The sequence below is a fragment of the Glandiceps talaboti genome, chromosome 14, assembly GCF_964340395.1.
Source record: "Glandiceps talaboti chromosome 14, keGlaTala1.1, whole genome shotgun sequence".
Taxonomy (NCBI): Eukaryota; Metazoa; Hemichordata; class Enteropneusta; family Spengelidae; genus Glandiceps; species Glandiceps talaboti.
Window position 1 is genome coordinate 15,923,775 of NC_135562.1, and position 25,431 is coordinate 15,949,205.

The 25,431-nt window shown below is 35.3% G+C and overlaps 2 protein-coding genes across 2 annotated transcripts; both read left to right on the top strand.

Moving 5' to 3' along the window:
* Window positions 1-689: 689 nt before the first annotated feature.
* On the top strand, window positions 690-7,673 carry LOC144445977 (uncharacterized). Its single transcript, XM_078135633.1, has 6 exons — window positions 690-803; window positions 2,436-2,581; window positions 3,988-4,135; window positions 4,874-5,455; window positions 5,800-5,940; window positions 7,171-7,673. The coding sequence occupies exons 2-6, from the start codon at window positions 2,453-2,455 to the stop codon at window positions 7,425-7,427; spliced, it is 1,257 nt and encodes a 418-aa protein (XP_077991759.1). The 5' UTR covers window positions 690-803; window positions 2,436-2,452; the 3' UTR covers window positions 7,428-7,673.
* A 6,219-nt stretch (window positions 7,674-13,892) lies between these two features.
* Window positions 13,893-23,534, top strand: LOC144445998 (uncharacterized). Its single transcript, XM_078135663.1, has 6 exons — window positions 13,893-14,003; window positions 15,808-15,953; window positions 19,905-20,052; window positions 20,791-21,372; window positions 21,717-21,857; window positions 23,100-23,534. The coding sequence occupies exons 2-6, from the start codon at window positions 15,825-15,827 to the stop codon at window positions 23,354-23,356; spliced, it is 1,257 nt and encodes a 418-aa protein (XP_077991789.1). The 5' UTR covers window positions 13,893-14,003; window positions 15,808-15,824; the 3' UTR covers window positions 23,357-23,534.
* Window positions 23,535-25,431: the final 1,897 nt, after the last annotated feature.

Sequence of the window (25,431 nt, forward strand, 5' to 3'; positions counted from 1 at the left end):
GTTCGCTGAATACGTCATTATTTAAGATATTATCGACATTTTATTGTATTCTGATAGAAATATTCTGAGACATAACTCGGGAAACAAATGCCTGTGTGCGAAACACATTACAGTTAGCTGTGGATGGTAAAAGTTATTATGCTACAGTTTGCTGTGGATGGTAAAACTGATTATGGTGTTGTTGATGACGTCACTTTAAACAGAAGTTTTTACCAACCCAGATTTCAACTTTTCCCGCCATGATATATACGTAATAAGGTATCCGTGCTATTGTTGACTATATAGTTTCGATGTCACAGATAACTTGTTAATCAGGTTTCCTTAGAGTGTGCAGTTTTCTTCTTTGGTTGTGTAGCTGATGGTACTTTCAATTTAATGAGAGAAAAATAAATAAATGACATTAAACATACTATTATATACATTACAAAATTTACGGTTTTCAATTCATGTCTTACAGCATTCTAAGATGCTCTAATATTTACATGTGTATGTGTGTGTGTGTGCATACATGAATGTAGAGAGAGAGAGAGAGAGAGAGAGAGAGAGAGAGAGAGAGAGAGAGAGAGAGAGAGAGAGAGAGAGAGAGAGAGAGAGAGAGAGAGAGAGAGAGAGCGAGCGAGCAGATTCCACGAGTACGTTCATTTGATGAGCGCCCTCTGCAAGGTCATTTAAGGTCATTCAAGTGTTGACTAACCGGTGACCTCAACCGTACCGTGTGTGTGTGACATAATCGAAGTGGTGTATATCTCTAAACCCAGGAGACTGTATTTCACCCATCATTTTATAATCAGGGGTGTTTTAAGGTCAGTCTAAATCATACTGCCATCGGCGCTTCATTAATTTACTTTAAATTTGACCAGTCACATGCTTCACATAACTGTTGTTTTCTTAGTCCAAACAGCCATCGAAGAAACGTTTCGCGTCCCTATGCGTAGAACTTGATATTGAACTTGAAGCGATCGCAAAATTCAATATTGTATTGGTGATATAGTGAGAAAGATGGCCCAGTAGTAGTGGAATATTTTAGAACGTGATATCAATCGTGTGTTAATGGCGTACAAACTACAATGAAAATATCACAATTGCACGGATTAGATAGACGTCACTTCCGGGTTTAATTTTGTTGAACGTGTTCAAAAGTTCATGAACAAGAGACGGTAATGGATACATATGTACCCTGGTGGACAAAAATTACAACCACAAACTCTACAAAAATCCCAAAAATAAGAGTCAAAAGTGTACACTTTAATCAGAAACTTGGGGTCAAAAGTCTACACTGTAGCCAGAAAAAGGGGTCATGAATTGTGAACACTTTTGATACACTTAATAGCTTTCACATTACACGTACATGCATCAGTCACTGCTAGTTCATTGGCTGCCTAGGCATGGGGCCGGGGAAAGGGGCGCCTACTTCCAATAAAGATGACTGAAAACAACCCGTGGAAACAACCTTGTTCAAAATATGGGGTCAAACGTCGTACGTGCAATCAAAGAGGTGGGTCAAACCTCTACATAATTCTTTAAAAATCAAGACTCAAAAGTCTGCATGAGTCGAAAGGGGGGGGGGGGGTTCCAAAATCACGGTACATACGTATATACCCTTTCTATAGGAGTACCTCCTCCCCCCCGGGTTATGGCAATACATATGGATGATATCGATCACTGATTAACATGATCAATGTCTAGTTATTGGCATTTCAACAATTTGCAGTGAATATGTTGTGGTTGTCAAAATGAAAAATGATCCTCCTGTCCTCCATTTAGGCTGGAGTCAGACAGACAGACAGACTAGACACACATAGAGAGACTAGAGAGCGATATCCATACAGACAGACAGACAGACAGACAGACAGAGGAAGGCATACACAAATACATTCACCCAACTCATCACTGAATATAGGTTTTAGAAGAATTTTTTTATTTACTCGGTAAACGATCGCCCCTGAGGTTTAATTTGGTTCAAAACATGAACAAAATTGTTCACCCTTCCATTTCAGACCATCAGAATTTTCATGCCCCCTTTGAACCCTCATTTTTTTTCGTGTCCCCCCAATTTCTCCCAGCCCCACCCACCCTGTTGTAAATTCTGACACCAGCCTTACAACTGTAACAGTTTTAACAAAACCAAGACTTAAACTTGTCACTACACCACCTATGGATAATATTGACCACTAATCAACCGACACAAAATTTCTTGTTGAAAGTAACTGACCAATTTTAGTGAATACATCTTTGGTTACTTGATGAAAAAAAAAATATCCCAGTTGCAGCTAGTGCAGCTTTAAGATACAGAAATACACAAAATCATTAAATATGCAAATAGTCCATCAAGAGAAAAAGCTAGAGCAACAAGCTTTATAGGTACCCATCCCCATTGTAAACCCAAATAACAAACTTACACTATGATAATGAAGTTTCATTTCTTTGTCGAGTAGACACTCTGGGTAATAATATGGCATATACACCTCAGTATGACATCTGTATCGTTGGTGCTGGAATGATTGGATCTGCAGCAGCTCGTCATGTAACACTGATAGCGCCAAATTTAAAAGTCTGTCTCATTGGACCAAAAGAACCAAAGGTAATCTTAGCAGATGTGTAGAGGAGTGTTTCAAGTCTGTATGTAAGCATGTATATTGTGTGTTTACTTTCTTTTTTCGTAATGTGTTATGTGTAACAACAGCACAAGCACCATATATAGCACCATGTGTGTAAAATGTGCGATATATCACCTAACTGTCATAACTATGATTGAAGTGGCCACATGGATGAGTATTTGGGTATTGATTTTGGATTTTTCATTTATACAACAATTTTATCATCGCGCGAAAAATCAACGAGTCTATGTTTGTAACTCTATATATTGCAAAAGGCTTAAGAATGTGTAAAAAATTGTTATTGTACATACAATAAAAAACATATTTACCAGTCTTTTGTAGTTCATTAAGTAGACTTGGCATAGGTTATTATTTTCATTAATCAACAAATAGTTATTACTATGATACAATAGATGTACTGAGCATTACATTTTTAGTCCCCCTACTAGTACTATTATAATGGGCCAATATTACAATAGTCTTGGTCCATTGGTCTGTGTGTTCATAATATGTGTGTTCACTGACCCTACGAACCATGACTACACTCTTAGGAACTGCCACATGCCAGGATATTTTGCCAACACAACATTGTTGGGGAGGCATGTATATAAACATTCAAACAACGTATGCAAATAGGCCAAAATAAGACCACGCCCATAAAAACAGTCAAATGATAATGTATATTGCAAAAATAAAAACTGATGGGTAGGCAATTGAATAAACATTCATAACGTATGGAAATATACCTAGCAACAAGACCATGCCCATAGCAACAGCCAAACAATGTGTATTGCAAAGATGAAAAGCTGGAGTTGTAGGCATTTGAATAACATTTGAGAAATGGTCCCATGTTTGCTTACCAACAATACGACCATGCCCATAGCAACAACCAAATAGTTATGTGTATTGCAAAAATTTAGCAAAAAAAAATTGCATGACAATATAAAGTACAATAATATGACAGCACCCCATGATGCTCAAGTGTAGGTGTGGCGTACTAGGGGTATTTGCACAAGAGCTTGCAGTATTCTCTGCACCTGTACTTTCATGAGCATAGCGAGTGAAAGTGTAGCAGGAAGCACTGCACGCATGAGAGCAAATACCCCTGAGTACCCACACTAGAACTCACGTGGCATTGGGTTCTGTTATTATTACATATGTTTATCTGAAACAGCAAATTTCCAGAAACAATCGTACAGCGCGATCAATTGATTTTGTGTGTAGCCAAGTATTGCGTCCTCATTTGTATATCACTTGCATACAGGTATGCAATGATGTTTTCGGTATTGCACTGCACTGCTGCAGTGAAAATACCATTAGTATGCGCACACACCGGTGCAAGTAATCTCTGGTGCATAATTATGTAATTATTTGTTTCGACATTTTACAGGACAGAACAACATGTAGTCATGGGATATTTGGATCTTACTACGATGAAGGTAGATTAGTTTCAACACTGACATCAAACAGTGAACCAATCAGGAGTGAATTTGCACGAAGATCCATTGCAAGATACAGAGACATAGAACAGAGAACAGGTAGGTGGGCATTGATTCATTAAGACTCATTCCCCCAGTGGTCATTGGGAATCATCTGTGTGTACCTTGCACCAACTGATTTCAACCACACCTAGCATAAAGGTATATATATATGCATGTCTCTTTTGTTTTTGGTATTACATTTCAGTGCTCAAACTAGTTTAAATGTTTGAATTCATGATTAGTTTTGCCAATTGTTGTAATCATGCTGCAGTTGAGGTATAATTATATTATTCCCTAGTATGTTTCATCATTCAGCTGGAAAATACTTATGACCTAATGGTGAGTCATTGCTTGTCTAGTGGCTTGTAGTAGCAAGGCCTCTTACGTCACTCATTTTCATTGGCTGGGCAAAGACAAATAGTGGGGAATAACAATATTGTTCCAACTTTGTACCAATACAAAGTATCAAGACAAAGAGATAAGGGTACCAATTATATCAATACTAGAAGTTGACCCATAGATCTTTGTAGGAAATCCCCAAAATGGCCGAACACATGTGAAGTGCAGTAGAGAACTTAAGAAGATTTCATAAGTTAAGAAAGTAGGCTACTTTATCATCCAAAATCGTATTTTGACAGCAGTAGTAGTCAATACTAGAGTACTGAAGACATAAATAACCCTAACGAGGCTTTTTCTCACAGCAAGTTTTATCCACAGCAAGTGAAGTCCATGAAAGATATAGTTTGAGCATGGCTTGATATAGTATGTATCTTTCTGTTTTCATATACTTAATAGGTGTCAAGTTCTATAATGCAGTTGGTCATGTGATGATGTGCAAACATGGACGTCCATACATCGAAAAGATCAAGAAAATTACCAGAACTATGAACGTCAAGACACAAGAGTTGGATTATTCAAGTCTTTCAATAAAATACCCATATCTATCATGCCAACTACATGATGAAGGTATACTTCAGAGTGTAGGTGCTGGTTACATAAATCCGAGATCACAACTTAGAGCACAACAGACTGCTGCATATCTACAGGGGTGTGACATCATTGATGATGTAGTCGACCAGGTGACTGAAACTAACCAATCAGAAAGTTCCAGATGCATGAAAGTGACAACAGCCAAAGGTCAAGTCATCTTTGCCAGGAGAGTGCTTCTAACAACTGGAGCTTTCACAGGATTCAGAGATCTCCTTCCTCAGGGAAAAGAATTGGATGTAGAGTTATCAGGAGCAACATTGTTATTTGCTGAAGTGAGTTATGAAGATGCAGTTAAACTGAGAGATATGCCGTGTTTCACATATAAAGGAAATAACACTGGAAATACATTTGATTATTACATAATGCCACCTATTAAGTATCCAAATGGTAAGCTATATTTTATTCATAAACTTCGTCATTATGTAGTTTTATGAATTATTGGCAGATTGATGATTATTTCAATGATACTAACTTTTACCTTTTAAATTAGCAGTGAAAATATGTAAATGATTTAATAAGGAACATTCTAAGAGGTACTTGTGTACATTTTGAATTAGCTGTTGGAATATATATAATTTGGTAGGAAGGTGGACAGTTGCAATTGTCTGAGGCCTACAGGCTGCAGACATTATCGGCTCTAGATCTCTAGTGAGTACTGTTGATTTTTAGTATCCAGAATATAATTTTCAATATCATAAACATCTATGGCTGCATTCATCTTTCTATTGTAGGCAAGTACTACTTGAAGATAGGACATCGTCTACACAGGACAATATTACACACAGCTACAGACGTATCTGAATGGTTTAAGAGCGAGGGAAATAAGTCTGTTTATGACATTGCTACAAAACAATTATTTAGTCATGTAAAAGGTAAGCATCATACTTGATTTTTTCTACTCCGTCTCAAGCGATGATTTATTTTAGTTATGTTAATCCTGCACAGGCACATTTTCTTCATCAAGTAACCAAAGATATATTCACTAAAATTAATGAATACGTATAAAAAAGCATTGTATCTGTCAAATATGTTAACTACTGGTCAGTATTATATATAGATGGTTTAGTGACAAGTTTAAATCTTGAGCTACAGCTTGGTTTTGAATTTGTCACCATGTTAAAACTGCTCTAGTTTGTAATTGGAGTACCTTGTTGATCAGATAGCCACAATCTATGAACTGCAAATTGTTAAAATACTCAAAACTGGACAGTGTAAATGTTAATCGGTGGTCGCCCTTATACATAAATAGTGCAGTAACAGGTTGAAATCATGTATGATCACCATTAAATGAGGGTGCTGATTGTTTGGCCCAAAATCAATTTGATTTGAACTATTTGCACCAGATGAGGTATATATTCACTCACACGTGGTTCAATGCTATCAGGGTGTACGATATTACATTTTCAACACAATGGTCAAGTTGCAGCTAGTGCAGCTTGAAGATTTTACTATTCAATATGAAATGGAGAAAATAATATTATACAAATTTTTTTTCGAACCTTGGTTTGCATAAGACATAAACAAAATTGTGTGATTCCGATTACATTCAATTTTAAAATAGGCGGGGTAGGTAGATTTTTTATTTTATTTTTATATTTTCTTTTCATGAGTTGAGTGTCTAGTTCAGGTTTTCCATTGTTTTTCGAAATGGTCTCTGTGCTGTTTATTTCTTGCTATCAGATGTACAGCCATTACATATTGGAAGAATAGTTTTATATTGTATTTTTAAGTTGATGTCAGTTTCTGCATCCACTATTTCTTGCAGAACTTCATGATTTTCGTGATTTTATTATTATTTTTCTCAACAAAAGTTTAGAGTTGGCGTGAAAAACTAGGTGGGGTCGGGGTAACAGGAACCAAACAACTTTTTTTATTTGGCCTAATTGTGTCTATTTAAATAAATACATCGTAAATCTTTGTGATTGAGAGAAGAGACACAGGTGTAGCAACATCATTTAGGGAGCAACCTTGATTGGTTCTTTTACCTTACAATAAACAAACTATACAATAACAATATAACAAAAAATAACAGTACACTGACAAACATAAAAGGCATCATGACAAATAATTTCAATAACAATAAGATGTTTATCTTTTACAAGGTGTAACGGCAATATCTACCCATGGAGAAGGTTGTGTGACAACGGTTACCCCAACAGGACAACCTTACTGCGATATGGTCACACCAACGCTGGGCATAACTATCGGTGGAAACGGAGTTGCAGCAAGGAGTGGTGACGAATTTGGTAGAATGGGAGCCAGAATGATTGTTGCTGGTTGCTGGGATCATGATCTACCTAGAGACAATTTCAGAGTTAGATTTAAAACGAAATCAACAATTTTAACATCTAAACTATAGATTTCAAACACCCAACACATAAACATTGTTTGTGGTATTCCAATACTTGTATAAAGAGAAACTGTGAATGTATCTCATGGACAAAGATCGGGAGTGTGTGAAGTCATATGATATACATTGTGCATTTTCTAATATAAAGAGTAGTAAAAACTTTCTAAGGGAACAAATGGTACCAACATTTTTATGATAGTAGTAATATTTCCTTGTAAAACTCCATGTGTAGACACTTTAATTCAACAAAGTGAGAATTCACTTAAAACAGAAGATTTTACAGAACAATCTTTTAACATTTGCAATAATTCAATTTAAAATTAAATTGTATTTTAGATGTTTGGGGGAAGGGTGCAAAATGTTTATGAAATATATAATTTTGACTCGTCAAATAGGTGGATTGGGATGGGGTATTTTTGTATTATTTTTGTTCTCAGACCCTGCTTAATTAAATTCTAATTCTTGTTCCCTTGTGAGTTTGAAAACAGTTGTCAGGTCATGGGATCCATGGACCAGTTCGTAGGCTACACTCAGAAAAAAAAAGATACATGAAAATTAAACTGTTTCTAACTCGAAGATTTTTGCATTATCTCGCTAGCTATATGGTTAAATAACTTGCAGTGACAACATTAATATTCATATGATGATGTTGACTAGATCAATAGTGTTATGAAATGTAGGACACCACTGTGAACTTTATTGAAAGATAAATTTGACTATTGAGTTTTGACTGCCATACATACATATGGAAGGATATTAAAATAACACTGTTGCATGCTCTGATTATTCCAATACTGTACAACTGCCGACATTTGACCATAGACGAACAGAACCGGTTAACAACATGGAAAGTAAACAACTGAATTGGGTTAATAACGCTTGGCTCATCACGTTGGAACAAAATAGATTTGTGTTACAAACCATGGTTTTGACAATAGCAGTTTTATGTGTTCGTGAAATGCCAGGGAAAATGGAAATGTTTGTGTGAAATGAGTTACCGTATAAAGTGGCCATAAAACTGTTCTTAACAAATAATGGAATGTAAATTCAAGTCTCGGTTTTCGGTATAATTTAATTGTTTATGTAAGGTGACTGAGCACTTTACTTGGCAAAAGAACAATGAAACTCCACATACATACATACATACATACATACATACATATACATATATGTATGTGGAAATTGGTCTTTTGGAACGTCCTGACGACTGTAAAATTGCAACATTTTGTAGTAATGAAAATATATAGTTTTACAATATCTTACAGTCTACCAGCTGCACAGACCCAAGATATTAAGAGCATTTGCTTATAGTTGCAATAACAATCGATACTTGTCCATATGAAGATCTCTTGAAAATCTTTCAAAATTACATTTCGAACAGCATAATTTAATAAGAGGATACAAAGACGAGATTATTTTCATCTTAGTTACACTTCTTATGATATTGCTATACCAAGATAGTTTCACAATATCTTACAGTCTACCAGCTGCACAGACCCAAGACCATTTGCTTATAGATGCATTAACAATCGATACTTGTCCATATGAAGATCTCTTGAAAATCTTTCAAAATTACATTTCGAACAGCATAATTTAATAAGAGGATACAAAGACGAGACTATTTTCATCTTAGTTACACTTCTTTATGATATTGCTATACCAAGATAGTTTCACAATATCTTACAGTCTACCAGCTGCACAGACCCAAGACCATTTGCTTATAGTTGCAATAACAATCGATACTTGTCCATATGAAGATCTATTGAAAATCTTTCAAAATTACATTTAGCACAGCAGAATTTAATAAGAGGAAATAAAGACGAGATTATTTTCATCTTAGTTACACTTCTTTATGATATCGTTATACCAAGAAAAGTCGTTTCCATCAAACCAGTGTCACGCGTTCCATCTAGAAATATTGTTGTAAGAATAATTGGCAAACGTGGCCAATTATCAACTATGTCAGGAGCTTCACGTTTCACACTTCTTCGACCACCAGTAAGAACAGCAAAATGAAGTTCTCACTTGTACTTCGTTTACTTCCAAAATTTGTACTTCTATTTTAGAGATGTCATGTGTCTCCGAAAATGAATTAGTCCTTGTGTCATAATAATTTGCACAACACTCCATCTATTATCAATCTTTAATTTTTTTAAATGAGAATTTCTTTTTTAAATATCACCAATATTATTGCCATGGTAACCACAAATCTTCAAATTCTAATGAAGTTGTTTCTGTGTCATAGATAATCTAGCCACACAACTTTCAAAAAAGAATAATTTCATAACCTTTTAAGATGTCTTGTCAAATTTGTAATTGGTGGACAATCAGTGGATTGTTCTGATTTCTATTTTCGAGAAAACACATACATGTACCTGTATATCCTCATGATATAGAGAAGGTAGACTTGACTGTAATGTGTTGTTGGTAAATATACAATGTACAGCTAAAATGAAAAAAAAAAAAAATTCAAATAAAAATGAAAATCCACCATAATAATTATATAATATAATATGTAATTGCTACTGTAAATAATGAAAAAAGAGCTAATTTTCTTAAGAAATGTTCACAGAATAAATAAAAACGAGAACATTAAAAAAAAATATGGAGGTAAATACAATATCACACATGCACAAGAATATACCAACCATGCAAATATTGTGTGCATACATTCACATGTTATAACTGCAAATTCTATTTTATGATCAGGAGTTTATCTTGATTATACAACAATGATGTAACAACTGAAAGTTAGATTCAAACTTGCACAACTCACATTTGTATTGTAAACAGTATGAATGGAAAGTTGGACATTTTTTTTTCATATTTTGATAAATTCATTTGAGATGAATTTCTGAGGAATCATGTAGTTTTCTTTTATTCACCAAAACAATTATGTAAATGTAACTATAAAAAATTTAATATGATACAGCTTGATTTATCAAGAAGTTGCTCACTTTTATTGGTGTATATTGACTAAAAGATTACTCACCTGGCCTTTAGTTTTAAGTTACATATGACTTCACTTTGATTATCTATTTTTGCCCTAACAAGCTAAGTTGCCTATTCTTCATAGTGTGAAACCTTAAACATCTCTGACATGAAAAACGACTTCAGTAGCTTTAACTGGACAATATTGACTTGTGATGGAGGCTGGGTTAATTGGGAGGGTAAGAAGTGATTGAATAATATACATGTGATTAGCTTGTACTTTCATTCTTCTCTACATGACACTTCAAATTTTGCAGGGGTACAGTCAAAGTACAACCTCCACTTGCAGTCACAGCTAACATCCAGGCTACATAAGAAGATTGGTGAATATACTAGTAACAGTAACAGACACACAACTGCACCACACGTGATAACATCACACCATTGTACAGAACAGTGGCAAAATCTATCAATTACAGAATCATTAAGAACAAAATATGTGAGAGCCATCATAGATGATTTGAATTGCTCAGTCTATACTTTCTTTGCAGAAAGGACATGCCATTTTACTAGCTATACCTACTAAATTTGTATATATGAAATATAAATCACATCTCAGCTTCTTCCCTGACTTTTCTTTATCTTTGACAATTATAATTAATAAATGTTGATGCTGAAGTATTTCCTCTATCTTTAAAGATTTCTTTCAATACGTGCTTACCTGACAAAACAATGTTGAACTTGAAGCTTGTCAACAATATTAAAACAGTTATAGCCTGTACAATGGAAGTGGTTGATACATGTACTTCTATGCCTGTACTGAATACTTTCCTAGCACAAACACAGCATTTAAACAAAAAAAGAGTTCCATGAAATTCATATGACATTGTCCTCGCTCAGCCGCACACCATAAATCGAAACCACAATAGTGTCACTGGCACCATATGTTAGGAAGAGGCGCCAAATTTGGAGATGTTGTCAGTCGATGTGTAACGATAATGTGTAGTGGCGATACGAAAACCATCCATACAAACGTAACATCACACATTACGGGGTGGGGGGGGGGGACGACTTAAACAACAGAAAAAATACTCAAGACATATATATAACACCACAAAATATGATGATAAAATCACAAGGAACACATCTAGATCGGTTTCAATAACTTTAAAATTGATTATCACGTCAAAAATTGACGAAAAAAAATTACATTTCAGGTTCACAATGCTAACTTACTGAGTTGTGTTGTAATTGTAATAATGTAAACAGCGAGTTCAAGATGCCACCAACACGACGTCGAAGTTCTTTGTTGTACTGTCAAACATTGCGCGGCGGAATCGCGTTTATCATCTTGTCGGAGTAAGATAGGAATATGGATTACTAAAATAAATTGTTGAATCGATAACTTATAGCGTTTTAAATACAATTTTCGGCAATTATAGTGCATGACGCCACTGATGACGACGGCAGCCATGTTGTGTTTGACGGAGTGAGATTTGTTTGATTGTTTGAAATTATTTCCTCCACCTAAGTTGCCACTCAGGTCGTATGCAAAACCACAGGCATTTGTTTCCCGGGCTATGTCTATCTATGCTATTATTTATTTCTATCTATGTCAACAAAACATTTGTCGAAAGACCAACGTTGGTGGAGGGTCTATGATAAGTTGGCTGATTGAAAATGAACAATATTAATCTAATGGCTATGGTGGTTTTTGAAACCAACAACTGCATAGAGTGTTGACTTTTTTACTTCTCGTCTATGTCAGAAAATTAGATGTCATTCAATAAAATAAATTTTGATGGTCAACACCCCTGGAAAATGACCCAAATAAAGTGTACGAACCCTGGCCCAGACAGCCGGTCACAAATGAATCTACCCTGCGCGAGCTTATGGGCTTTGCCTAGTTATGATAGTATTGACGTATTTAGCAAACTATATATGAAACGAGTAAATTACACTTGAGTTATCATTTTAATTTATTGACATTACTAGTATGACAAGCAACTAAGATTTTTTAAAAGTTATTTCTGTAAAATTTCAATTTGTCTTTATGTCAATACAAGTACATACAACTGTGATTTTTTGCAATGAATCTGTGTTTAAAATTGCAATAAAGACGACAAGTATTTTTTCAATGAAACTTTATTCATGGAATATTTTGTTTATAAGTTTGTTTGCGTGTGTGCCCGTGATTGTGTGTGTTGAACATTTGTTGAATGTTTAGACGTTGAATTTCCGTTGAGAACGATGGAACAAAGATAAGGAAACTGTAATGAGAGGTCAAGTAGAAGTAGGTCATAGTGACGTCCCGTACTTCAAACACCATTCCGCTGTAATGAATTTTCGCGTATTTTTTCCTCCAGCGAAATAAGCCAAAATAAATTCCCAGCGTTTAAAAAGTATACCACAGTATATATGAAACGAGTAAATTACACTTGTTTCTGTGATCGCACAGGTTCACTCACTCACTCACTCACCGCCAAAGAAGACACAAGGTACGAAAGGCAGCCGCCATTACCGTACATAAACAGGAACTTTCAACTGGCCGTTGTACTAAAAAAATTATCTGCTCCAATTCTCCTACATGGTATCAGAAATCGGTTGATATCTTTGGTAGGTATGGTCCCATTGTAACAACGACACGAATTAACGGAAGATTATTAAATTTTGGAACTAAGAAGTGACGGAAGGTAAAATTTTCGAAATGTTTGCCCAATACAACGACCGGTTGAAAGTTCATGTTTAAGTGTGGTGATGGAGGCTGCCTTTCATACCTTGTGTCTTCTTTCGCGGTGAGTAAACCTGCGCGATCACAGAAACAAGTGTATTTTACCCTTTCATATATAGTTCGCTAAATACGTCATTATTAAAGATATTATCAACATTTTATTGTATTCTGATAGAAATATTCTGAGACATAACTCGGGAAACAAATGCCTGTGTGCGAAACACATTACAGTTAGCTGTGGATGGTAAAAGTTATTATGCTACAGTTTGCTGTGGATGGTAAAACTGATTATGGTGTTATTGATGACTTCAGTTTAAACTGAGAAGTTTTTACCAACCCAGATTTCAACTTTTCCCGCCATGATATATACGTAATAAGGTATCCGTGCTATTGTTGACTATATAGTTTCGATGTCACAGATAACTTGTTAATCAGGTTTCCTTAGAGTGTGCAGTTTTCTTCTTTGGTTGTGTAGCTGATGGTACTTTCAATTTAATGAGAGAAAAATAAATGAATGACATTAAACATACTATTATATACATTACAAAATTTACGGTTTTCAAATCATGTCTTACAGCATTCTAAGATGCTCTAATATTTACATGTGTGTGTGTGTGTGTGTGTGCATACATGAATGGAGAGAGAGAGAGAGAGAGAGAGAGAGAGAGAGAGAGAGAGAGAGAGAGAGAGAGAGAGAGAGAGAGAGAGAGAGAGAGAGAGAGAGAGAGCGAGCAGATTCCACGAGTACGTTCATTTGATGAGCGCCCTCTGCAAGGTCATTTAAGGTCATTCAAGTGTTGACTAACCGGTGACCTCAACCGTACCGTGTGTGTGTGTGTGTGTGACATAATCGAAGTGGTGTATATCTCTAAACCCAGGAGACTGTATTTCACCCATCATTTTATAATCAGGGGTGTTTTAAGGTCAGTCTAAATCATACTGCCATCGGCGCTTCATTAATTTACTTTAAATTTGACCAGTCACATGCTTCACTTAACTGTTGTTTTCTTAGTGAAAATATTACACAATGCTGCTATTTCAAAGACAAATGTATCGGTATGCACTATGCACCACAACACAATTACTGTTCTTACCATAATCGTAGGGGGATATATATTTAAGACAAAATGTTGCTATATCAAGCTCACAGACAAACAAACAGCCATCGAAGAAACGTTTCGCGTCCCTATGCGTAGAACTTGATATTGAACTTGAAGCGATCGCAAAATTCAATATTGTATTAGTGATATAGTGAGAAAGATGACCCAGTAGTAGTGGAATATTTTAGAACGTGATATCAATCGTGTGTTAATGGCGTACAATGAAAATATCACAATTGCACGAATTAGATAGACGTCACTTCCGGGTTTAATTTTGTTGAACGTGTTCAAAAGTTCATGAACAAGAGACGGTAATGGATACACATGTACCCTGGTGGACAAAAATTACAACCACAAACTCTACAAAAATTCCAAAAATAGGGGTCAAAAGTGTACACTTTAATCAGAAACTTGGGGTCAAAGTCTACACTGTAGCCAGAAAAAGGGGTCATGAATTGTGAACACTTTTGATACACTTAATAGCTTTCACATTACACGTACATGCATCAGTCACTGCTAGTTCATTGGCTACCTAGGCATGGGGCCGGGGAGAGGGGCGCCTACTTCCAATAAAGATGACTGAAAACAACCCGTGGAAACAACCTTGTTCAAAATATGGGGTCAAACGTCGTACGTGCAATCAAAGAGGTGGGTCAAACCTCTACATAATTCTTTAAAAATCAAGACTCAAAAGTCTGCATGAGTCGAAAGGGGGGGGGGGGGTTCCAAAATCACGGTACATACGTATATACCCTTTCTATGGGAGTACCTCCCCCCCCGGGTTATGGCAATACATATGGATGATATCGATCACTGATTAACATGATCAATGTCTAGTTATTGGCATTTCAACAATTTGCAGTGAATATGTTGTGGTTGTCAAAATGAAAAATGATCCTCCTGTCCTCCAGTTAGGCTGGAGTCAGACAGACAGACAGACAGACAGACAGACAGACAGAGACTAGACATAGAGAGAGACTAGAGAGCGATATACATACATACAGACAGACAAACAGACAGACAGAGGAAGGCATACACAAATACATTCACCCAACTCATCACTGAATATAGGTTTTAGAAGGTATTGCAGCGAAGCTGCAAGAATTTTTTTATTTACTCGGTAAACGATCGCCCCTGAGGTTTAATTTGGTTCAAAACATGAACAAAATTGTTCACCCTTCCATTTCAGACCATCAGAATTTTCATGCCCCCTTTGAACCCTCAATTTTTTTCGTGTCCCCCCAATTTCTCCCAGCCCCACCCACCCTGTTGTAAATTCTGACACCAGCCTTACAACTATAACAGTTTTAACAAAACCAAGACTTAAACTTGTCACTACACCACCTATGGATAATATTGACCACTAATCAACCGACATAAAATTTCTTGTTGAAAGTAACTGACCAATTTTAGTGAATATATCTTTGGTTACTTGATAAAAAAAAATATCCCAGTTGCAGCTAGTGCAGCTTTAAGATACAGAAATACACAAAATCATTAAATATGCAAATAGTCCATCAAGAGAAAAAGCTAGAGCAACAAGCTTTATAGGTACCCATCCCCATATTGTAAACCCAAATAACAAACTTACACTATGTTAATGAAGTTTCATTTCTTTGTCGAGTAGACACTCTGGGTAATAATATGGCATATACACCTCAGTATGACATCTGTATCGTTGGTGCTGGAATGATTGGATCTGCAGCAGCTCGTCATGTAACACTGATCGCGCCAAGTTTAAAAGTCTGTCTCATTGGACCAAAAGAACCAAAGGTAATCTTAGCAGATGTGTAGAGGAGTGTTTCAAGTCTGTATGTAAGCATGTATATTGTGTGTTTACTTTCTTTTTTCATAATGTGTTATGTGTAACAACAGCACAAGCACCACATATAGCACCATGTGTATAAAATGTGCGATATATCACCTAACTGTCATAACTATGATTGAAGTGGCCACATGGATGAGTATTTGGGTATTGATTTTGGATTTTTCATTTATACAACAATTTTATCATCGCGCGAAAAATCAACGAGTCTATGTTTGTAACTCTATATATTGCAAAAGGCTAAAGAATGTGTAAAGATTTGTTATTGTACATACAATAAAAAAACATATTTACATATTTATTAGTATTTTGTAATTCATTAGGTAGACTTGGCATAGGTTATTATTTTTATTAAGCAACAAATAGTTATTACTATTGAATTGAATTGAATTTATTTTCACCGGAAACATAAGGTAATAACATTACAGAGAGGAAAATACAAATACAGTAAAAGAAAATGCTCTGGTGAGGACCATGGAAATAGTTTACTAGAAACTAATCTAGTCCATGGTCCTTATCCTGTCAAAATATAGAAGGTAAAGATACACGGCGTACTTATGATAAATAATTAATAATAACAAATAATATAGTAATAATCAATACACACATACATATTCACAAATCTATTATAGCACATGTACAGAAAAAGATATTTACATATTTACAGTACAAATTTGAATCAAGAGAAAAGGTGTGTCTTTATACATTTTTTAAATTCATGTCGCTTGTGTATATTCTTAAGTTTGTTTGGTAGGGAGTTCCAATGTTTGGGTAATGCATATTTGAAATTCTTTTGACAAATTGTAAGATTAACTTTTGGAATGGGAATGTTACAACTGAGGGCTGATCTGGTAGGGTAGCTATGGGATAGACGGTTAGTAATGTAGTGGTTAATATTATGAGCATAGCGGTTATTTTGTAAGTCATAGACAAACATGCATGTTTGGAATTTACACAGTTTATGGATATCTAATATGCGGAGTTGATTGAAAAGGGGCGCAGAATGTGTTTGATAATCAGAGAAAGTGATAAGTCAAGCTAGTTTCTTTTGCAAGATTATAAGTGGTTCGAGTAATGTACGATAGGTGTTACCCCAAATTTCAAGACAGTAACTAAGATGGGGGAGGATTAAAGTGTTGTAAAATAAAACAAGGGTGGACCTTGGGACATAATGGCGAATACGAGAGATGATTCCGATTTTGGGACTTATAGTTCGGGTTACTGGTCGATGGAAATACCTAGATATGTGGCCGATGATACACACTTAATTGGTGTGTCGCTAATACTTAGGGTTCCCTCGATGTGAGATATCCTCTGGGGAGTTTTGATAATCATATAGTTAGTTTTGTCAACGTTAATTGTTAGTTTGTTAGCATTGCACCAGTCGTTAACTTTTTTAAAATGATCATTTATAACATTAAGATTGATATTATTAGTTTTCATGAATTTGAATAGGTTAGTGTCATCTGCAAATAAACGAAAATTGAAGGCGTCAGTAGATTTGTTAATGTCGTTAATATATATGAGGAAGAGGATTGGTCCAAGTATTGATCCTTGGGGTACCCCACACTTAATTTGTTTTGGATTGGAGTTGATACCATTTATGCTAACGACCTGTTGTCTATTTTTAAGGTAATTTTGAAACCAAAGGAGCGGAACACCTCTAATGCCGTAATAATATAACTTTTGGATAAGAATATGATGGTCAATTGTATCGAATGCTTTTTTGAGGTCGATAAAAATGCCAAAGGTGACGAAGCCCTGGTCCATTTTGTCAGTAATGTCAGATATGAGGTCAGCAAGGGCAATTTTCGTATTAAACTTTTTGCGGAAACCGTATTGAGTACTGAGAAGAATGTCAAATTTATCTAGAAATGATACTAATTGGTCTTTAACGATTGATTCAAATAGTTTGCTAAGGACTGGTAAAATTGAGATGGGCCTGTAGTTGCTAACATCAAGGGTCGATCCTTTTTTATAAATTGGGGTGATTTTGGCAAATTTGAGGGCGTCAGGGAATATACCTTGGGAAAGTGAGCAGTTAATTATGTGTGTTAGTGGGTGGGAAATGATATGGGCTGCATCAATTATTAGTTTAGGATGAATGTTGTCATATCCCATAGCTTTTCTGGGATCCATGTGATTTATCTTCTCCACAATATCACTGTACACAACTGGGTGCAAGAAGAGCGAGTCATAATAATTATCATTCAGATAATGATTAAAATTTGTCGTTGGGGTGATTTTTGAGGCAAGTTTTGGGCCAATGTCGGTGAAAAAGTCGTTGAATGTTTCTGCGATATGTAGTTTCCCTGAAATGATCTTGTGATCTACACTAATTTGTTTTGGTGAAGTCATTTTGTTGCTGTTTTTATTTAAGATGTCATTAATTACTTTCCAAGTTTGATTAGTGTTTCCATTGGCAGCCTGTATTTTCATATGATAATGTCTCTTTTTAGCGGAATTTAAAATTCTTGTCAACAAATTTCGGTAAAGCTTGTATTTCTTATTAAATTCAATATTATTAGGCGATTTTTTCATTTTACAGAATAAACGATATTTTGTTCTTGTTGACTTTAATAGTCCTTTTGTTAACCAAGGCTTATGAATTTTAGTTTTCTTTATTTTTGTTCTTTTAAGGTAGCGTGTATTGTAATAATATCATGGAATAATTGATAAAAAACATTATATGCGTGGTTTGGTTCGTCACAATCATATACAGGCTGCCAGGAAACATTGTCTAACTCAGAAAGGAAGGTCTCACGATTATATTTGGAAAAGTCGACATTTTGAAAGGTAGTATTATGATTGAAAATGTGATTAATGTTTGTAAATAAAGCAAAGATTGGATAATGATCACTAATATCGGTAGCTATAGTTCCAGTTTCAACGAAATGGTCTGTAATGTTTGTGATACATTAGATGTGCTGAGCATTACATTTTTAGTCCCCCTACTAGTAATATTATAATTGGCTAATATTACAATGGTCTTGGTCCATTGGTCTGTGTGTTCATAATATGTGTGTTCACTGACCCTACGAACCATGACTACACTCTTAGGAACTGCCACATGCCAGGATATTTTGCCAACACAACATTGTTGGGGAGGCATGTATATAAACATTCAAACAACGTATGCAAATAGGCCAAAATAAGACCACGCCCATAAAAACAGTCAAATGATAATGTATATTGCAAAAATAAAAACTGATGGGTAGGCAATTGAATAAACATTCATAACGTATGGAAATATACCTAGCAACAAGACCATGCCCATAGCAACAGCCAAACAATGTGTATTGCAAAGATGAAAAGCTGGAGTTGTAGGCATTTGAATAACATTTGAGAAATGGTCCCATGTTTGCTTACCAACAATACGACCATGCCCATAGCAACAACCAAATAGTTATGTGTATTGCAAACATTTAGCAAAAAAACATTGCATGACAATATAAAGTACAATAATATGACAGAACCCCATGATGCTCAAGTGTAGGTGTGGCGTACTAGGGGTATTTGCACAAGAGCTTGCAGTATTCTCTGCACCTGTACTTTCATGAGCATAGCGAGTGAAAGTGTAGCAGGAAGCACTGCACGCATGAGAGCAAATACCCCTGAGTACCCACACTAGAACTCACGTGGCATTGGGTTCTGTTATTATTACATATGTTTATCTGAAACAGCAAATTTCCAGAAACAATCGTACAGCGCGATCAATTGATTTTGTGTGTCGCCAAGTATTGCGTCCTCATTTGTATATCACTTGCATACAGGTATGCAATGATGTTTTCGGTATTGCACTGCACTGCTGCAGTGAAAATACCATTAGTATGCGCACACACCGGTGCAAGTAATCTCTGGTGCATAATTATGTAATTATTTGTTTCGACATTTTACAGGACAGAACAACATGTAGTCATGGGATATTTGGATCTTACTACGATGAAGGTAGATTAGTTTCAACACTGACATCAAACAGTGAACCAATCAGGAGTGAATTTGCACGAAGATCCATTGCAAGATACAGAGACATAGAACAGAGAACAGGTAGGTGGGCATTGATTTATTAAGACTCATTCCCCCAGTGGTCATTGGGAATCATCTGTGTGTACCTTGCACCAACTGATTTCAACCACACCTAGCATAAAGGTATATATATATGCATGTCTCTTTTGTTTTTGGTATTACATTTCAGTGCTCAAACTAGTTTAAATGTTTGAATTCATGATTAGTTTTGCCAATTGTTGTAATCATGCTGCAGTTGAGGTATAATTATATTATTCCCTAGTATGTTTCATCATTCAGCTGGAAAATACTTATGACCTAATGGTGAGTCATTGCTTGTCTAGTGGCTTGTAGTAGCAAGGCCTCTTACGTCACTCATTTTCATTGGCTGGGCAAAGACAAATAGTGGGGAATAACAATATTGTTCCAACTTTGTACCAATACAAAGTATCAAGACAAAGAGATAAGGGTACCAATTATATCAATACTAGAAGTTGACCCATAGATCTTTGTAGGAAATCCCCAAAATGGCCGAACACATGTGAAGTGCAGTAGAGAACTTAAGAAGATTTCATAAGTTAAGAAAGTAGGCTACTTTATCATCCAAAATCGTATTTTGACAGCAGTAGTAGTCAATACTAGAGTACTGAAGACATAAATAACCCTAACGAGGCTTTTTCTCACAGCAAGTTTTATCCACAGCAAGTGAAGTCCATGAAAGATATAGTTTGAGCATGGCTTGATATAGTATGTATCTTTCTGTTTTCATATACTTAATAGGTGTCAAGTTCTATAATGAAGTTGGTCATGTGATGATGTGCAAACATGGACGTCCATACATCGAAAAGATCAAGAAAATTACCAGAACTATGAACGTCAAGACACAAGAGTTGGATTATTCAAGTCTTTCAATAAAATATCCATATCTATCATGCCAACTACATGATGAAGGTATACTTCAGAGTGTAGGTGCTGGTTACATAAATCCGAGATCACAACTTAGAGCACAACAGACTGCTGCATATCTACAGGGGTGTGACATCATTGATGATGTAGTCGACCAGGTGACTGAAACTAACCAATCAGATAGTTCCAGATGCATGAAAGTGACAACAGCCAAAGGTCAAGTCATCTTTGCCAGGAGAGTGCTTCTAACAACTGGAGCTTTCACAGGATTCAGAGATCTCCTTCCTCAGGGAAAAGAATTGGATGTAGAGTTATCAGGAGCAACATTGTTATTTGCTGAAGTGAGTCATGAAGATGCAGTTAAACTGAGAGATATGCCGTGTTTCACATATAAAGGAAATAACACTGGAAATACATTTGATTATTACATAATGCCACCTATTAAGTATCCAAATGGTAAGCTATATTTTATTCATAAACTTCTTCATTATGTAGTTTCATGAATTATTGGCAGATTGATGATTATTTCAATGATACTAACTTTTACCTTTTAAATTAGCAGTGAAAATATGTAAATGATTAAATAAGGAACATTCTAAGAGGTACTTGTGTACATTTTGAATTAGCTGTTGGAATATATATAATCTGGTAGGAAGGTGGACAGTTGCAATTGTCTGAGGCCTACAGGCTGCAGACATTATCGGCTCTAGATCTCTAGTGAGTACTGTTGATTTTTAGTATCCAGAATATAATTTTCAATATCATAAACATCTATGGCTGCATTCATGTTTCTATTGTAGGCAAGTACTACTTGAAGATAGGACATCGTCTACACAGGACAATATTACACACAGCTACAGACGTATCTGAATGGTTTAAGAGCGAGGGAAATAAGTCTGTTTATGACATTGCTACAAAACAATTATTTAGTCATGTAAAAGGTAAGCATCATACTTGATTTTTTCTACTCCGTCCCAAGCGATGATTTTATTTTAGTTATGTTAATCCTGCACAGGCACATTTTCTTCATCAAGTAACCAAAGATATATTCACTAAAATTAATGAATTACGTATAAAAAGGCATTGTATCTGTCAAATATGTTAACTACTGGTCAATATTACATGTAGATGGTGTAGTGACACGTTTAAATCTTGAGCGAAAGCTTGGTTTTGAATTTGTCACCATGTTAAAACTGCTCTACATGTAGTTTGTAATTGGAGTACCTTGTTGATCAGATAGCAACAATCTATCAACTGAAAATTGTTAAAATACTAAAAACTGGACAGTGTAAATGTTAATCGGTGGTCGCTCTTATACATAAATAGTGCAGTAACAGGTTGAAATCATGCATGATCACCATTAATTGAGGGTGCTGATTGTTTGGATGTTGACCCAAAAATCTGATTTGAACTATTTGTACCAGATGAGGTATATATTCATTCACATGTGGTTCAATGCTATCAGGGTGTACGATATTACATTTTCAACACAATGGTCAAGTTGCAGCTAGTGCAGCTTGAAGATTTTACTATTCAATATGAAATGGAGAAAATAATATTATACAACTTTTTTTTCAAACCTTGGTTTGCATAAGACATAAACAAAATTGTGTGATTCCGATTACATTCAATTTTAAAATAGGCGGGGTAGGTGGATTTTTTATTTTATTTTTATATTTTCTTTTCATGTGTTGAGTGTCTAGTTCAGGTTTTCCATTGTTTTTCGAAATGGTCTCTGTGCTGTTTTTTTCTTCCTATCAGATGTACAGCCATTACATATTGGAAGAATAGTTTTATATTGTCTTTTTAAGTTGATGTCAGTTTCTGCATCCACTATTTCTTGCGAGACTTCATGATTTTCGTGATTTTATTATTATTTTTCTCAACAAAAGTTTAGGGTTGGCGTGAAAAACTAGGTGGGGTAGGGGTAACCGGAACCAAACAACTTTTTTTATTTGGCCTAATTGTGTCTATTTAAATAAATACATCGTAAATCTTTGGGATTGAGAGAAGAGACACAGGTGTAGCAACATCATTTAGGGAGCAACCTTGATTGGTTCTTTTACCTTACAATAAACAAACTATACAATAACAACATAACAAAAAATAGCAGTACATTGACAAACATAAAAGGCATCATGACAAATAATTTCAATAACAATAAGATGTTTATCTTTTACAAGGTGTAAAGGCAATATCTACCCATGGAGAAGGTTGTGTGACAACGGTTACCCCAACAGGACAACCTTACTGCGATATGGTCACACCAACGCTGGGCATAACTATCGGTGGAAACGGAGTTGCAGCAAGGAGTGGTGACGAATTTGGTAGAATGGGAGCCAGAATGATTGTTGCTGGTTGCTGGGATCATGATCTACCTAGAGACAATTTCAGAGTTAGATTTAAAACGAAATCAACAATTTTAACATCTAAACTATAGATTTCAAACACCCAACACATAAACATTGTTTGTGGTATTCCAATACTTGTATAAAGAGAAACTGTGAATGTCTCTCATGGACAAAGATCGGGAGAATTCACTTAAAACAGGAGATTTTACAGAACAATCTTTTACGATTTGCAATAATTCAATTTAAAATTAAATTGTATTTTAGATGTTTGGGGAAGGGTGCAAAATGTTTATGAAATATATAATTTTAACTCGTCAAATAGGTGGATTGGGATAGGGTATTTTTGTATTATTTTTGTTCTCAGACCCTGCTTAATTAAATTCTAATTCTTGTTCCCTTGTGAGTTTGAAAACAGTTGTCAGGTCATGGGATCCATGGACCAGTTCGTAGGCTACACTCAGAAAAAAAAAAGATACATGAAAATTAAACTGTTTCTAACTTGAAGATTTTTGCATTATCTCGCTAGCTATATGGTTAAATAACTTGCAGTGACAACATTAATATTCATATGATGATGTTGACTAGATCAATAGTGTTATGAAATGTAGGACACCACTGTGAACTTAATTGAAAGATAAATTTGACTGCCATATATACATATGGAAGGATATTAAAATAACACTGTTGCATACTCTGAATATTCCAATACTGTACAACTGCCGACATCTGACCATAGACGAACAGAACCTGTTAACAACATGGAAAGTAAACAACTGAATTGGGTTAATAACGCTTGGCTCATCACGTTGGAACAAAATGGACTTGTGTTACAAACCATGGTTTTGACAATAGCAGTTTTATGTGTTCATGAAATGCCAGGGGAAATGGAAATGTTTGTGTGAAAATGAGTTACCGTATAAAGTGGCCATAAAACTGTTCTTAACAAATAATGGAATGTAAATTCAAGTCTCGGTTTTCGGTGTAATTTAATTGTTTATGTAAGGTGACTGAGCACTCTACTTTGCAAAAAAAGAATGAAACTCTATTATGTAGATATACATACATACATACATACATACATACATACATACATACATACATACATACATACATATATGTGGGAATTGGTCTTTTGGAACTTGCTGACGACTGTAAAATCGCATCATTTTGTAGTAATGAAAATATCTAGTTTTACAATATCTTATAGTCTACCAGCTGCACAGACCCAAGATATTAAGAGCATTTGCTTATAGTTGCAATAACAATCGATACTTGTCCATATGAAGATCTCTTGAAAATCTTTCAAAATTACATTTCGAACAGCATAATTTAATAAGAGGATACAAAGACGAGATTATTTTCATCTTAGTTACACTTCTTTATGATATTGCTATACCAAGAAAAGTCGTTTCCATCAAACCAGCGTCACGCGTTCCATCTAGAAATATTGTTGTAAGAATAATTGGCAAACCTGGCCAATTATCAACTATGTCAGGAGCTTCACGTTCCACACTTCTTCGACCACCAGTAAGAACAGCAAAATGAAGTTCTCACTTGTACTTCTTTTACTTCCAAAATTTGTACTTCTAATTTAGAGGTCATGTGTCTCCGAAAATAACACCAGCCTCGCCGTTGTTCTTCCCCAAGCTCTATACTGTTAAATACCGACGATTTTACAAATATACCCACAAGTAGACCATTTCAACGTTTTGCAATTATGATTGGGTGGCGGTACATTTTATTTTTGGAATCGCATCGAATCAAAATATTGATGAAAATAGACTTGAATGACTATATGATCGACCTGAGTATATTTGCATAATTTATTCATTATAAAATGAATACCGGTTTTTCATTCGTATAGCCACATCATTAGAAACACTCACTGACAACGTGATACAATTCGCATAAAGGCATCATAAATCCAGTTTGAGTACAGATATATATTGTCAACGTATAATTTAACTTAAGAACTGGATTTACATGTAAATCAGACATTGTATAGATTATGGTCATAAGCGCTCTCAAGCACGATGAATACGTACATATCAAAATACTTACCGTAATAACGTTGACCATACGTTGTGACTATAACTGCTGAACACAGCCAGATGTTCAACAACAGAGGAGTCGTGTTGATGATGAGTGGCGGTACAGAAAAATG